This window comes from Galeopterus variegatus, unplaced genomic scaffold (genome assembly GCF_000696425.1).
Source record: "Galeopterus variegatus unplaced genomic scaffold, G_variegatus-3.0.2 Scaffold3995, whole genome shotgun sequence".
NCBI classification, from domain to species: Eukaryota; Metazoa; Chordata; class Mammalia; order Dermoptera; family Cynocephalidae; genus Galeopterus; species Galeopterus variegatus.
Window position 1 is genome coordinate 64,637 of NW_007730106.1, and position 17,374 is coordinate 82,010.

Below are 17,374 nucleotides of genomic sequence, written 5' to 3' on the forward strand. Positions count from 1 at the left end.
TGCCAGCTCCGTATTCTCACCAAGGGCACACACACACTCAGAGTCAACAGCATTAAGCAAACAGGCTCTACCACTCTTTGTGTTTGAAACTTATGAGTATCGGGGCCAGCCCATGGCTTACTTGGGAGAGTGCGGTGCTGATAACACCAAGGCCACAGGTTTGAATCCCTATATACGGATGGCCGGTTAGCTCACTTGGGAGAGCGTGGTGCTGACAACACCAAGTCAAAGGTTAAGATCACCTTACCGGTCATCTTTAAAAAAAAAAAAAAAAAAGGAAACTTATGAGTGTCTTTGACCATGACCCATAGTAAGTATGTCTTAGACTGGATCCTGCTATATACAAACTACACGCAGTTGCAATAAAAGTTCCAGGAAACAGTTATCCTCATGACAAGGGTGCAAACTGGTATTGTCTCTTTCATCTTTCTATTTCATTTCTAAGCTGATTTCACCAACCGCTCATAGGCATTGGAAGAGCCCTGCCCTCACTCACCCAGGGTGTCGGAGCCACTCTCCACCGTCTCGTTGACCTTCCTCGCAACTCTGGCCACAGCCTCACCCATCTTCTTCAGCATGCAGACACAGGTGTCCTGATGCCAGCCCCCAGGCCGGTCTGCTGCTCACAAAGGGGCCCAAGCCTGGAGAAGACACAGGGCCATGAAGCGCCTGCCTGACAGCCGGGGTCCCACCCAGCATGCATCCCCAGCATCACCCTCACCAGGGACCCAGGCTGAAGGGAAACCTGCGGGGAGGGCCCCAGGCCACTCACCTCTTCCTGAGGAGCCCAAAGTCAAGGCCACATCCAGCTTGGCCTTTGCAGGGGCTGATCTGCCTGTCAGAGGGTGAAGGTAGCCAGGCCCTACCAGTTCTCTGGGAGGATCAACATGTGTGACCTCACCAGACATGGAGCCTGGGCCTGACAAGTGGCCAGGCGTGAAAACTCACGTGTGCACTGGCTTGTGACTCACTCAAGAGGCAGAGCATTGGAGAGGTGGCAGGGTGCAGCCAGCTGCAGGGGAAAGACACTGGCCATCCCACAGCCTCTGAGCCAGAGCCCTGTCCACACTTCCTAGGGCAACTACTCCATCTCCCCTATTCACCCCACCTGTCTCTGCCAGGCTCCTCCTGCCTAGAGAAAAGTGGGGACGCAAAGACAAATCAGAGCCCTTTGAGCTGATTAGAGCTCACTGTCTAGTGGGTGGTCTCTAAGAATTCCCTTCCCATGTGCCAATGTAGAGGGAAGGTTATGGTATTAGCATGCAGACCTGATTATCAGCCTGATGCTGAGTTTATCTATGGGGGGCAGGGTATGAAAGAAGGGAAATTGGATCACTAGGTAAGAAGAGGCTGAAAGAAGGGTTAGGAAGACAAAATTATAAGGTGTTAAGACATAAAAACATAGAAATGTCCCCAACTCCCTGTTTATTAGAGAAGGAAACGCAGGCATAGAGAGGGGTGAAGTGACCTGGCCAAAGTCAAAGTGAGTAACTGGCAATAATCACATCAGCCCAGTTCCACATCCAGTGTCCTCTTCTTTACAAAGTCCCCCACATCACCACCAGCAGCACCCCACAAAGAGAGGAATAAACTTGGGGCCAAGGTCAGCACCCTTCCTTGCCCCCAGACCTGAATCCCAGCTTCCAAGGAACTCCAATGAACTCAATGAAGTTCAATGAACTTCAAGGGTCAAAGGCATAAGAATGTAAAGGGCAGAGAGAAGGGGCATGTGCTCAGACAGTGCTCAGAGCTGCTAGCAGACACCAAGAAAAAGTTTCCATGTGCTCAACTGGATAAGCAGGGCAGGCAAGGCCAAGCCCACACATCTCCTTAGGGGAGTTAGTGTGTGTTCTGTACGTGCATGTGTTCCACCAAGGAGCTTGACACTGAAGGTGTGAGACACATGGTACATTGGGAAAATACCGTTGTTTAGAGACAGGCCAAATGCCCAACTTTACCATTTATTGGCTGAAAAGGCTTGGGAGTTTCTTAACTACTCTGGGCCCCAGTTTCTTCAACAGAGCAGGAGATCTATTAACACCCATCTTGCTGGGTTAAAACGAAGATTGAACAAAAAATATATACCTGCCTACCTCAGAGCCCAGCTCAATAAATGCCAGTTTAGAGGATAAAACAGCACATGTGCAGATATGACACTACCATCTAATCCCAGGTTAATACCTATGTGACTCTGAACAAACAACTCAGTAGAACTCGTCTCTAAGGAATGAGTAGAATTTCCATCTCTCCACCTCCAGGAAGTCTTCCCTGAAGGTCCCAGCCCTCAGTATTCTCTCCTCCCTCTGAGGTTTAGCAGCACTTAATGACTTAGCACAAGTCACTTGGGTTGTTCATGAGCTTTTAGAAATATGTTTATACATACTTGTCCCCCTCATTGGCCTGTTAGCAGATTGCTTGGGACAGAGAGTAGATCTATACAGTGCTTCTCCCTGAACTTTATACCACACACTAAATACAGATGTTTAGTTAGTATGCCCAGTGGTGATGATGATGATCAACAGCCATTATTTGGGTTTCAAGAGTCAAATGACTCTTAGGACAAATCTAAAACACTGTTGAAATTGGAAAGGGCCATAAATTCAAATGCTTAAAGGTGCTGGGTAGGCAACCTGCATAAGGTTGGGCCAAGGTAGGACAGTAGGCAATAGGAAGGACTGTGACAAACTGGGCCCAACACCTTCACCATGCTGCCATTAAGACCATCCCCCTAAGCCTGAATCACAGCAATGTTGCTGGAATCTTGGTGCCTTTTTCTAACTCTTCACGAATGAGAAAACTGAGGACCCAAGAGGGGAGCAAATCAGCTAGAGGGAAACAAAGAACCCAGGTCTCCTAATTCCCAGCCTTGAACTTTTCCCACCATACCATGCTCCCTCCTTTCCCCATCTCCGATATTCCTCATCAATAATCATAAACATTTATTGAGCATCTACAGGTAATAGGTATAGAACATAAGACTAAAGAGGGAAGAAGGAAATACAGGAAGTAGCTCTGATGTGATTCTGATGAGGAAGAGTTTTCTGAAGAACAACACTAAGGCAATTGTGATGCAGAGAGGGAAGGGAAGATAAATCGCCATGCTGCCCAGGGTCTGTGCTGACCCTAGTGGGATCTGCTGAGCTGATTACTTTTTTTTTTTTTTTTTTAAAGATGACCAGTATCTTAACCCTTGACTTGGTGTTGTCAGCACCATGCTCTCCCAGGTAAGCGAACCAGCCATCCCTATATGGGATCCAAACCCGTGGCCTTGGTATTATCAGCACCACAATCTCCTGAGTGAGCCACTGGCGGCCCTTGAGCTGATTACTTTCAATCAGGCAATATGCCTGCAATTCTACTAGCTGCCACCAGGAGGGGCATGTGGTGCCATAAGTCATTGAGGAAAACAAGTCTGATTGAAAACCTCACCACTGGTGGCAAACTCAGACACCCTATAATGTGGGTCAGAGTGGATACAGGAACAGGAACAACATGTAAAGTATGGGTGTCAGAAAAATTCACTAGGAAGAAGGGCCTCTTGTATTCCAGAGGATGCTCTGGGTACAGCATAGATGTGCCCTAGACCCCTAAAAGGTTCCTACTGCCTAAAATCTCCACCCTCACTAACTGGCTAGGAAGCCACCCTCTTTTCACCTAAAACTACCCCTTCCCCCACAAGGAAGAATTGCTTCATAAAGTCCAGATGACAGACCCTCTCTCAGGCCAGATGACAGGCACAGGCAGGGCTGTGAGATGGAAGGGTAGCAGGGTCGCATGCTGTATTGGTCCCAAGATGGGGTAAGAGGGCCCCAGACCGAAGAAAGAACAAACTTGGAATGACAGGAGGCTGGAGTGGGCTCCTGGGCCACCAAAAGGGCACCAACAAGACTGTCCAACTTCACTTATTATTCCTTTCAGCCCCAAGGCTGGGATTGTTTGACAAAATAGAGAAAGAATTTATTTAGCATGTAACAAGAGTCCAGAGAGAAAGGCTGTGGGGCAGGGGGAGGGAAGAAAAAATAAAGAAAGCTGTTCTTTTCTTTTTTGTTTTAAATTGTTTTTGAGAAGATAGAAAATTTTTCATGTCACACAAGTGACAGAGAGCTGTGGACCCACTCTGAGTGTAAACCCCCAAGGCAGGGCTGCCCCTACAATGTGAGGGGCTCCTGTCTATATCAATTTGAGTCAACCCAAAATCACCATGTCAACATCACTCAAGCAATCAGAACATAAGACAGCCCTCCTGGGACCAGAACCTAAGCACAGGGCCCCAGGACAACCAGAGGCCCAAGTTCTAGATTCCTTGAGGCCAACCCCACATGCAGGTGATAAAGAGTCAGAGAATGCCCCAAAGGGGAGAAACAGGAACCATCAGCCCACATGGGCCTGATCTGTGCTTGGGGAACCCTAGCCAGATGGCACTACTAGCTCCAGCCAGTCCCAGGCACTGGAAGGGGGACCCTAGAAAATTTCAAGGAATGCACTCCAAATCTCAGAGATCCTTCTACACAGGATTTAACGTGCTACTTACTGCTGTTTCCCCCCATTTCTCTCTCCACACACCCCCAACTCTGCTTTCCTGGGAAATGTTAAAATCCAATAAACATTTCCTGGGCACCTTCTATTAGGCCCACACTGAGGGAGTAAAGGAACAGAGTCAGGGTATGAACCAGACCAAGCTTCCCATTGGGAGGGAGAATGAGCCGGATGCCAGTACAGCCAAGACGCCAGGCCCAGGGAGCCATGAAGGCATGTGGCATGTCCAGGGGGAAGGAACAGAGACAGGATCTGAGCAGCAGGTGCACAGAGATGCAGAAGAGAGGGAGACAGCAGCCAGCCTGTTCCCAGATTACGGGGGGAGGGAGCTGGCGGTCCTCCTAGAAAGCTGTCTTTTCTCCCTTTCTCTGCAGGGAACCAAGAAGGTTTCTGAGCAGAGAAGCTTAATTCAACCAGAGTTTTGGAAAACTGTGTTCTGAGCAGCCCCATTTGTAAAATGGAAATATTGCCTTCTTCACTGGGTTGTTGTGAGAAATAACTGACACCTAACTTTTGAGAAAGGACGTTGCAAACCGTTAAGTGCTTCCCACACTAAGTCAATACTGATAAATAGGGGATTAAACAGGTGCACACAGGAAGTGTGGATACAATAGTTTGAATGCCAGAAAAAAAGTTGTCCGGCTTTGTGGGAGCGGGCAATACGGTTCACCTGTATGGCCAGACCAGAACCCGGTTTCACCCGGATACAAAGCTGGAGAAAGGGGGATTTTTGCTTAAACCCTGAGAGCGGCCCCCGACTCCTGCCCTTAACAGCGAGAACTCTACCTTATCTGCAGTCCCGAGAAGTCTACAAGGAGCCGCCCTGACACCCCGACCGCACCAGCTGCTCCTATATTTAGTTACCGGCGTGGTCAATTGTGAACTTTAGAGCCTGGCGGCCGCTCCGACCGGCAACCCGAGCCTCTTGAGCCATGTGTGCAAGCTGCCCCCGCCGCCGGCTCCAGCGGGGCCTCTCGACCATGCCAAGCTGGGGAACGGGTGAGGAGGAGAGGGGCGCGGGTTTCATTGCATCCCCTGATCCCGCAAAGCCCACTCTAGACCTGAACAGAGTTGACCCACTTTCCCACCCAAGGGACCGAAGCCCGCTGCGGCGTGAGTGGGACGCGCCGGCGCCTTGTTTTTGCGACATGGGGCTCGGGGAGCCGGCGCGTGCTCCCCTACGGGCATCTAGGCATCCTCGGGCTGCGCCTCCCAGGACGGTACGCGGTGGCCAGGCCAGGGTCCCCGCGCACCGAGCGCCAGGGGCCCGCCTCACCCACCCCCGGTGCCCGCAGCCAATGGCTCCTTGTCGCCGGCGCCCCGCTCGCCCGGCAGGCGGGGACTAGAGAGAATAAAGCAGGGCGAGGGGAGAACGCTGGTGATCACAAAGGGACGGGGGCCTCCCACACTGTCCGGAGGCCAAGAGGCCCGCTCTGGGGCAGGCGTCTGCAGTTCCCCAGAGCGGAAGCAAACCCCGAAAGTGTCGCTTCGGGGACGAAATACACAGCAGCCTCTCCTAGCAAGGGCGCCCCCCGCGGGGAATGGAGGCCCGCCCGGGAGCGCTTCCCCCTGCTCCCTATTCCTGGACACCGCGGCACCCACTCCCGCGAGCCTTGGGGGTCCAGCCGCAGTGTGCGAGCAAGCACCGCGCGTGCCGAGCCCCTTGGCGCTACAAGAGCCGCCGCTGGTGCGCCGCTGCTCCATTCCACCGGGTGACCTGGGGGAGGGGAGGGTCCGCTGCAAAAACCGGGACACTTCTCTCCCTTGTTCCCCCAGCCCCTGCAACGCTTAGCCGCAGACCACGTTTACTTTGCGGGGCACGAAGCGTGTGGCCCCGCTCCGGGCCGCTTTCGGCTCCACTTACGGCGACAATGCCTCCTAGCGCCCTGCGCAGCGCAGTCACGCTCCCTCGGCCGCCGGCGGCGCCGCATGCAAGTTCCCAGCCGGCGGGGCGGGGCGCGCGGGGAGGCGGGCTCTGCGCGCACGGCCGCTCAGCCAATCGCCGCGTCAGGACAGGCTCCGGGGCGGGAGCAGGCCCGGGGCCCGGGCCCCGCGCAACCAATCAGCACGCGGCTCCCCCGCCGCGCCCGGGAATGGCGCGCGCTGACAGGCGGCCCGCGCGCTCCCGAAGGCAGGGAGGAACCGCTTTGTGTGCGGCTTCTGGAGGCAGAATGCTCGGGAGGGCGGGGGTGTAGACGGGAACGTGCAACACGTCCCGAGATCAATAGAACCGAGGTGCTCGATTTAGTTTTCTCAGGGGAATGGGTGAGTTGAACTAGCCAGATCGGGGTACTTTAAAACGTGAACAGGGAGAATAGGGAACTTCTCATATGATGCCCTCCTTCAGGTTTTTAAGAGACAGTCGTTCTGTCTACACTGTTACCTCACCTCTCTAAAGCCCAACGTTCTGGGGCCAGCCCGTGGCTCACTTGGGAGAGCATGGTGCTGACAACACCAAGTCAGGGGTTAAGATCCCCTTACCGGTCATCTCTTAGAAAAAAAAAAAAAAAGCCCAACGTTCTCATCTATAAACTAGGGATTGAGGTATATAAATACCTACTTCACAGGGTAATTGAGGAACGCATGGAATGTCTAGCACAGGGTCCGTGCCAGCCATGATAGGCACTGGGGTAAGGGAGCCGCTTCACAGGCCTCAGTTTATAGAGGATTCACCGTATACCCTTTACTAGACAACGTGGGAAGACAAAAGAGATGAGGCCCTGCCTCAGCCAGTGAAGATTATAAACTTGTCAAATGCTCTAATAAACAGAAGCATGGACTAAGTATGTGAGAGTCCTTAGGAAAGAGCATTTAATTCTGCCTCTGGGTGTTGAGGCAGTCAGACAAGGAACACACATTCCCTTGGGCCTTGGTGGATGTCATGGGGTGAATTGTATCCCCCCAAAAAGATACGTTAAGATCCTGATTCCCAGTACCTCAGAATGTGACCTTATTTGGAAATAGGGTTGTTGCAGGTGTAAGTAGTTAAGTTCACACTGGAGTAGGGTGGGCCACTAACATCGTGTGACTAGAGTTCTCTTAAGAGAAGAGACACAGAGAGAGACATGCAGGGAGAACATTACGTGATGATGGAGGCAGAGATAGGAGCGATGTGCTTGTAAGCTGAGCAATGCCAAGGAACACCAAGGAATGCCAAGGATTGTTGGCAGGGCCCGGAAGCTAGGAACAGGCAAGAAACATTCTCCCTCAGATCCTCCAAAAAGGAACCAACCCTGCTGCACCTTGATTTCGGCCTTCCAGAATTGTTAGAGAATAAATTTCTGTTGTTTTAAGCCACCAGCTTGTGGCAATTTGTTCCAGCAGCCCTAGGAAATGAACACAATGGGTGAATAGGAATAAAAGGAATGGGATGAGAAATATCTACAAAGTGAGTCTTTTAAATCCGAATGCCTAGTATAAGCAAGGCCCTGTGTCTTAGGGTATACTGGGATGAATCACAGACCCTGCCCTCAAGATGCCTGAGCAACCATGTTTTCTTCCCTCTTCTGCCTTCCCAGGAAGACTGTGAAGACCTCCCCCAACCTCGTCGCCACTGCGTCCCTGCCAGATATAGACCAAGTACCAGATATAAATAACAAATGGGTAGAGTCCCATTCTAACCAAGCCAAGATACATGTTACCTGGACAAAACAGACACAGCTACTTCTGTTTCATTTAAAACCACCCTTACATTTCTGGCCAACTTTTGCACATGGATGTCTCCTCTCCCCTGCTAGGCCATACACAGACCTGAGATAGCCAGTTCAGAACTTCCATGTACATAGTAGAGGCTCAGTAAGTACTGCTGACTGATACCCCAGCCCAGAGTTCCCCACATTCATGTTTTACCTCACCCAGTCCCTTCTCCCAGGAATTTTATCCTGCACCCTCCAACTCCACATGGATAAGACTGCTCCTTAGCTCAAATGCCACCTCTTCTATTCCTACTGTGTTTGCTTCTCCAGAGCTCTTACTGTGTTATACCCATGATTGTACCATCTCTGCACAATTCTTTTCTCCCAAGACTCTGCTGATTTCAAATACACCAGAAGAGCTTGGCACTGGTGAGTGCTTGTATTGGTCAGCTTTTGCTACCTTAAAAAAAACAAACAACCCCCCCCCCCAAAACTTAGAAGCAGCTTAAAATAGTAACTACTTATTTAGTTCATGGTGTTGTGGGTCAGTATTTTAGGCCGGGCTTAGCTGGGCAGTTCTTTTGCTCTCAGCTAGACTCCCTCATTGCCAGGCAACCAGAGGCCTCTGCTTTTGCAGGGTGGCTAGCTGTCAACCAAGGCAAGTGTGCCACATGCCTCATCTACCAGCAGGCTAGCCTGAGTTTGTTCACATGAAGCTGCAGGGTTTCAAGAGCAAGAATGAAATTGTGCAAATTCTCTCAAGGCCTAGACTCAAAGTCAGCACGACTTCACTTCCACACCCAGATTGCAAGGCCGACCCAAATTCAAGGGTGGGGAAACAGACTCCACCTCCTGATGGGAGGAGCAGCAAAGTCATGTTGCAAAGAACATGGGTACAGGGATGAGTAGAGAATTGGGACTAATTTTACAATCTACCACAGTGCTCAATAAATATTCCCATAACACCTAGCACATAGAGGGTGCTCGGGAAAGAATTATTGGCAGTACTAAGATTTTCAATAACAGTGTTTACTGACTCCATTCAAGGCAATCAGTTGGCAAAAATTTTATCCCTCACTTCTGGGGGTCTAGAAACCTCAGGGCATTCATTGCTACCTTCAGTTTCAGAATAGCAACTGAAACACCAAGGTCAAGGGTTCAGATCCCCTTACCATCCAGCCTCCAAAAAAATAAATAGATAGATAGATAGATAGATAGATAGATAGATAGATAGATAGATAGATAAAACAAAAACAAGGGCTGGCCAGTTAGCTCAGTTGGTTAGAGCTTGGTGTTATAACACCAAGGTCAAGGGTTTGGATCTCCTACTGACCAGTCGCCAAAAACAAAAACAAAAACAGAACAGCACATGAGAGGATTAGAAAGGTAGAGCTGTGCAAGGGAAGCCCCACCGAGGGTTCTCAGTTGGCCCTAAACAGGTTCCTCTGAAAAGATCCAGAGAGGCCTGGTCCAAGCCAGCTGTCTGAGTCAGAAGCCGTACACTCTCCACCTATGAACAGTGAGACTCAGTTGTTTGCCAGGGCCTGGACAGAGCCCCTATTTATGCACAAAAGTCTCGCAAGCTACTTGCAGATAGGAAATCTCTTCTGTAATGACAAAATTATTATATGGTTGTTCCCTGGAGGGTCTGCCCCTCACTGAGCAGGATAAATTCTCAGGGCACGTATGGAAGAGATGCTATTCTGTAGACAGAGCCAGCAGCTCAATTGCTATGACTGAAGACCCTGATGGGGACCACTTCCCATCAAAGAATTTCCAGAAGCAATCTCAAGGCCTATTATGGGTTGATTTGTGTCCCCCATCCCCACCAAAAAAAGATATGTTGTAGTCCTAACTCTCATCACCTCAGAATGTGACCTCATTTGGCAATAGGGTCTTTACAGAGGTAATCGATTTGAAGTTGAGACCACTGGGGTAGACCCTAATCAATATGACTGTGTCCTTATAAAAAGGGGGCATTTGTGCACAGACAGGCATGCACAGAGGGAAGATCAGTGAAGAGACACAGGGAGAAGACGGCCATGCACAAGCTAAGGAGAGAGGCACGGAACAGATCCTTCCCTCACGGCTCTCAGAAGGAGCCAACACTGCCAACCCCTTGATTTTGGATTTCTAGCCTCCAGAACTGTGAGTCAATGAATTTCTCACCACAGGATTTGTGGTACATTGTTAGCGCAGCTCTAGCAAATTGATACAAGGTGCTAAATCTCTCCTTTTGCATCTGTTCTCATATTAGCCCCAACTCACACCTCTGGAGGGAAAAGCGCATTTGAACGAAAACATAATGTAAAGTCCCAGTTGACATGTGTGAGAGTCCCCTCCTATCATCCTGTGCCTCCTTGTGTCCTCCACCCAGGGCCACACCCCTGTCTGGAGCTGAGTTACCAACAGACAAGAACTCGAGGTCACTCCAAGTCACCGCCAACCTAAGGTAAAGGAGCAGATCACTCAGTCCCTCTCCCAGAAGGTTCAGCCTGGTGAGGGGTGCCCCCCACGAACCCCCCACCAGCTACTGCAGGGTTGCAAAAATGAGTAAGAAGAGGCCAGTACCCTCAAGGCCCTTGCTCTCTACTGTGGGAAATAAGATTCATACAAAAAGTGACTGTAAAAACGGCATTTCTCAAGCTTCGGCCATTGCCTGCCCCCTTCCTGGGTTTTGCTAGATTTGAGCCCCACCCAGTGGTGAGCTGGAGCCAGCTGCACAGGCTCAGAGGACTTGCTCATCCTCCGTGTCTCTTCCCAGCTCGGCATCCAGTGCCAGCACCGAGGTCACTTGGAAGAGGGATGGTGGGAGAATTTACACCATGGAAATCAGCACACACTACAAATCAGGACTTCCTTTTTCTCAGAGAGATGGTTTACCAGCACATTATACTATTGTTTACTTATTTTTTTCCTTTAAATTAACTCACTTTTTAACTTAATGCTTATTTTAAAAAGAAACTTTATATCATTACCATGAATGGAAACCAATATCAATTGCCATAGATAGAACACAACCTTAAAAATAAATACAGCCTGGCCAGTTAGCTGACTTGGAGAGTGTGGTGCTGATCACACCAAGGTCAAGGGTTCAGATCCCATTGCCAGCTAGCCAAATAAATAAATAAATAAATACAATGAAAATGAAGCAACTTTATTAAGTCCTAGCAAATTACCGTGGTCTGAAAAAGGGCTGCACTTAAGTTTGTTCTCTGTTATAAAAGGAGTTAGCGTTAGTGAGATGGTAGAGACACACAAGCACCTTGGTTTATTCAAAATGATAGAAAGAGGTTTGAAAAGGGAATAAGTCACTCACAGCAGTGCCCTTATACACACAGCTGCCACCTTGGGAAAAACCGTCGTATTGCAACAAAGAGAAATATGAGTTCTGAAGTACCAACTAAAGAGTTTCAAGCACAGGTTGCTCCCAATATGCCCAACAATTGTAGGAAGAAATGATACTTGAGTAAGTCTTAAAGGATGGGGCGGATTTCAATAGGCACAGAAGGCCAAGAAGAGGACGAGAGTGGGAAAGGGGGTAGGAAGGGAAGACCATCGGGAGGAGGGCTCAGCTGTGCCAAGACTTGGAAGCAAGAAAGCATGAGGTGTTCCTGAGAACACCAAGTGTTCACATCTGGCTGAAGGCTGGGGGATAAGGAAGCAGTGGGAATGATATGAAAAGGTATATTGAGAGCCTTTTGGTGTTTGATTTACTGGGTGTTTCGATTAACTTTTTCTGTGCAGCAAATCACCCCAGAATTTAGTGACTTACAACAACAAATGTGTTATTTCTCACAATTCTGTAGGTCAGCTGGGCTAGGCAGTTATTCTGATCTGGGCTGGCTCGGCTGATCTCTGCAGCCTGCTGGCACCTGGCTGGGGCTGGAGAGTCACGTCTGGCAGGCTGTTGGTCTGGGGCCTCAGCTGGGCCAGACTGTGGCCTTACTCCACATGGCCTCTCATCACCCGGGACGCCGGCCTGGGCAGAAAGGCAAGCCCCAAAGTGAAAACACTTTTCAAGCCTCTGTGGCACCAATTTGCTATTACCCCAATAGCCAAAACATGGCCAAGCCCAGAGCCACCCAAAGCTGTAAACACAAAGAGGAGTAAACATATTGGGACCTGACTGAAACAATTTCCCACACTAGGTAATGAAGAGCTTTGGAAAACCTTTGAGCAAGGGAGTGATGTGATTAGAGAAGTGATTTGAGATGAAGAAACAGAGCATAGGATGACTCAAAATAATAATAATATTGTTTATACCTAAGATAGAATTATCACTTTTTCTTATCTTTCTTCTCTTTTTTTCTTTTTCTTTTTAATGATTTGTGAGTCATAGTATCTTGTGATGTGGCAGGTATTTGAGAGGCAAGAATTGGATCAGACGGGCCGGCCCGGTGGCGCACTGGATAGTGCGCCGCTTGGGAAGCGCGGCGGCGCTCCCGCCCGAGGGTTCGGATCCCACATACAGACCGGTTCCCGCTCACTGGCTGAGCGAGGCGCGGGAGCAACACCAAGGGTTGCAGTCCCGTTGCCGGTCCCGGTCCGGTGCGGGGGCGACACTGAGGGTTGCGATCCGTTGCCGGACACGGAAAAAGACAAAAAAAAAAAAAAGAATTGGATCAGAGAACACTGGTATATCAGCAGGTGAGGCAAGGCCAGGGCAGTGGTTCCCAGACTCTGGTCTTCATGGGCCAGTACAATTCTAAAAGACACAGGGCTCATCAACATAGGATTGTTGATGTTTTATTATAACAAACGAACAAGTAAACTAAAAAAAATTATCTATCATACTTATAGTTTCATTTTATTAAAAAAAATAATAATTTTTAGGGCTGGCCTGTGGCTCACTTGGGCGAGTGTGGTGCTGATAACACCAAGGCCATGGGTTCGGATCCCTATATAGGGATGGCCGGTGGTGGTGGTGGTGGAGGAAGAGGAGGATTTTGAAGAAGGATCCGGGCAGGACATAATATAGAAAGAAAGTACAATCTTTTAGATCAAATAAACTTAGCCACATTGTTCTCAGTTATTTTTCTCATTTCACCATGTACTGGTAACAATTTCTTCACATTGTGGCATCATTTGGCATGTTGGCAGCTGAGAGCCACCGCTCTGGTGTATGCACAATCAATACATCCTCCAGCAGTATGCTGCTTCTGTGCTCTGTAGGGCCAAGTGGCTCATAAACTGGTTTAAGAACCCTAGTTCTGGCAGTGGTGGCAGGGAAAGCTCTGGGAAGAGTATGTGGATGGTGCTGTAGGCTACAGGGATACCTCATACGATAGAGGATCTGTGAACAATTGTTTGTGAGAACCATCTATCTAGATGTAAAAGTAGACAGGGGAAAGCCATATGGAAATACTTGAGGGGCTTTCATATATAACAATCCTTGCTGTGCCAGAGGGCTGAGCTAGACCTATTCAAGGAAGTTGCTGGCAGACCCATTTCAGTTCAATGCAAACAAAAGCTTTCCACAATCAGACTTTTCCAATAAAGATTAACAAACTATGCAGAAATGGGATTGCCCCCTCTGGAAGGGTTCAAAGCAGATTTAAGCAATAATTTATTAGGAATGTGGATAAAGGTATCCAGGCTGAGTTGAAGGTTGGACTAAAACCACTCTTTTCCAATCCTGGCAGGCCTCAGTAACACTTGGGAAGACTTTTAAATAAATACTGATTCCTGGACCTCAGCTTAGATCTGTAGGAATAGAATGTCTATGAACAGGGCTCAGGAATCTGTATGTTTAATAAGCCCCCAGGAAATTTTGAGTTGTCTGCAACTTGAAAAACAATTAGATGAAGTGAACTTCAACACTTAAAGTATCTGTGGTAAAAAATTCTATAAAATTTGTGAAGAGAGAGCATTTTGTCATGGCATCAGTATTCATGTTTGGGGGGGTTGGTATCAATATTTGAATATCCACCTAATATAACATATTTTATTATTGGTTACTTAAAGTTTGTTTGCAACAATGAGTTATCTGAACATCAACACGAAGCATTTAACTGCTTTTCTAGCAAGGTTTGCTTTGAGCTTGAAAGAAGATTTAGCTTCCCATAAGGAAAACATGTCATGGACTTACTTATGAAATATGTACATAAAAAATTACCAAACAGATAACATATTTGTGCCAAAATTGTTTATTTACAAGATCAGTGGCTCATTCTTCCCAATCTCAAACCACATATTAGTTTAATGTAGCATTAAATACTTGTTTATTCCTATAAAACAGGACTATTATTAGGTCCTTTGTTATTTTGAAATAATTTTTTATTTTCATGAATGTTTCATTCTGTTATAGCATGGGCGATGATCACGGTAATTGAATTATTAGCGCAGAACAGCAGAGTAGCCCAAAGAACCATCGTTTTTTCTATGTGGCACTTTATATTATTTAATCTTCACGCACGCACATGCACACACATCTGTTAGCAGCCTTATTTTATTGATAAGGAAACTAAAACATAGAGGAGTTACAGAGGTCATCAAGGGTCACACAGCTACTAAGCGGTAGAATTAGAATTCTAACTCCATAGTCTAACTCCACAGCCTACACGTGCAACCTCTAAGCTATGGAAGGACGCAGGAGAAAGCCCTTTTGGTGGTCTGTGTGAAGAAGACAGGGCCTGACTCAAGGTAGCTGCAGAGGGAAAAGAAAAAAGACCAATTCAAGAGATATCTCTGAAATAGACTCTGCAGAACTTGGAAATTGATGTGGGGATGAAGGAGAAAAATGTGTGGGAGAAGTGTCAGGTATGGGGGAACACAGCTGTGCTCTCTGGAGGGATAAAGCTCGTAGGAAGACTTGCTGGGTTAAGGATGAATAAAGAGGAACAGGATTTAAGATATGTTGGGAGTGATGTTGAGTGCACATCCATTTGGACCTGTCCAACAAAGTCTGGGAAGTAGAGGCGGAGAGAGAGAAAGACAGAGAGAGCGCAAGAGGGAGCGAGAGTGCACAGTGAGAGGTGGCAGGTCTGAAGAGGGAGACTAGAGGAGCATCTGCAGTTTGGAGCGGGAGGCTGAGAGGGCAGGGCTGGCCCCAGGAAGGCAGGGGCCTAGAGAGGTTCAGTGGCTGGCTTGGGCAGCAGGGCCAGATGCTGCAGGGAGGTGAGGAGCATGAGGACAGAAAAGAGCCGTGGGACTGGTAATTCAGAAGTTGCAGATGAACACTACTAGGACCAGGACTAAATAACAAAACAACAACACGTAGCACTTCATTTTATACGTGTTTACTCATTTGATACTCACAGCAGCTCTCACCATGCTCTCCCTAAACTACTGAGTCATCCTCAAGCTCCAACTACAGTGGAAGTAAGATGTGATCTGTGGCCACTTTTTGGTTTTTGAGGTTTTTTTCCCCCCAAGAGATTTATAGTTTTATTATAGTAACAAATAGTTGTTACGGTGAGATCTACACACATATACAGAATTATTATATTTAAGTTCATATAGAATGTTTACATTTTTGTTATATTTCTGAAATTAGAAGAAGTACAGCTTGAGTTTTACAGCAAAGAGAAATATACAAAACAAGAATAGAGTTAACAGTAAAAATACAGCTATCTGTTCTCTATATAACGTGGAGACTTTTTGTCAGAAAGCTACATCTTCTTAATCTGATTGTCTAAATCATTAAAATATGGATGATTCAGTGCCATTTTGCCTGAAATTTGTTTGGCAGGATCATAGACTAACATTTTTGAGAGTAAATCCAAGCCATTTTCATCCAAGTTTTTGACATGGGATGCGAGGCTTCCTGGTTTCCACTTGGGAAATGTATTCTTATAGTCCTGTAAAGATTCCATTTTTGGCCACACTTCATTATTAGAGTCTGCAAAGCTCTGAAAATCCTGGAGGGGTGATCAATTTCTGAATCCCCATGAAAAAGTGGTTTCTTAGTCTCTAATTCTGCAAATACGGTTCCTATACTCCAAATGTCAACTGGGGTCGAGTAACGAGCTGACCCCAGCAACACTTCTGGAGATCTGTAACACTGTGTATATACTCTAATAGGTATTCCAATCTGGCAGGCCAAAATCAGCCAGTTTAATTATTCCTTTGTCATCAATCAATAAGTTTTGAGGCTTTAAGTCTCTGTGAAGAACCCTTCTAGAGTGACAAAACACAATCCCCTGTAGAATTTGGTACCAATAACTCAAGGTCAAAGGTTCAGCTCTCCATACCAGCCAGCCACTTAACAAATGAAGAATCCATGAACTGACCAGGAGGTATACAATCCAAGTATTTCTTGAGATCCATGGAAAGGAATTCAAAGATGAGATATAACCTGGAATCCTGTATAACGACATCTTGAAGACTGACTATATTTGGATGACGAAGTTCTTTAAAGAAATTTCCCGGGGCTGGCCCGTGGCTCACTTGGGAGAGCATGGTGCTGACAACACCAAGTCAAGGGTTAAGATCCCCTTACCGGTCATCTTTTTAAAAAAGAAAAAAGAGGGCCGGCCCGGTGGCACACTGCTATAGTGCACCGCTTGGGAAGCGCGGCGGCGCTCCCGCTGAGGGTTCGGATCCCACATACAGACCGGTTCCCGCTCACTGGCTGAGCGAGGCGCGGGGGCGACACCGAAGGTTGCAATTCCGTTGCCGGTCCCGGTCCGGTACGGGGGCAACACTGAGGGTTGCAATCCGTTGCCGGACACAGAAAAAGACAAAAAAAAAAAAAAAGAAAGAAAAAAGAAATTTCCCAAATTGCAGTACTAGGAACCCCTTCCTCTTCACTTTTCAGTCTGATTTTCTTCATGGCCACCACTTGACCTGTAGTTTTGTGTCTACCTTTATACATCACTGCATAGGTACCTTCTCCAGTTTTCTCTATTTTGGTATCATCTCTCATAGTTAATCAATAAGTATAGTAGATCCATGTCCACAGTTGCATCCATGTTGCTCCTTCCCTTAACTTCCAAGAGCAGTCTTGCAACTAAATGCCTCTGTGGCCGCTTTGATCCTTCCCTGAGCAGTTCTTCATGGGCTCCTGCTCCCTGTTCTAAGCCTTTCTGGGTGTGGAAACCCCTTTGGGTCCTCCTGTGAAGCCTGTATCTTCCCCAGCGAGGACTCGGCAACTGAGATACCGCAGTGCTTGTCACAATGGTCTATCTCAGCCTGGGTGAACCTTTCGTTAGCTTTACTGTAACCTCCTAGAACTCTGCCCTAGAAATACATGCATCCTA

The 17,374-nt window shown here is 47.8% G+C and overlaps 1 protein-coding gene and 1 pseudogene across 1 annotated transcript in view; both read right to left on the reverse strand.

Annotated features, from left to right (window-relative positions):
• The window catches only part of LOC103602058 (leucine-rich repeat-containing protein 20), a gene marked incomplete at its 3' end in the record, with an annotated part of 57,043 nt that extends 50,580 nt beyond the window's left edge, over window positions 1–6,463 (reverse strand). The window contains exons 1-2 of the mRNA XM_008586450.1: window positions 6,401–6,463; window positions 497–641 (exon numbers count right to left, since the gene is read on the reverse strand). Coding sequence (XP_008584672.1) covers window positions 497–578 — 82 coding nt within the window. The remainder of the gene's footprint in view (window positions 1–496; window positions 642–6,400) is intronic.
• A 9,321-nt stretch (window positions 6,464–15,784) lies between these two features.
• On the reverse strand, window positions 15,785–17,040 carry LOC103602053 (annotated as a pseudogene).
• Between the last annotated feature and the right edge of the window lie 334 nt (window positions 17,041–17,374).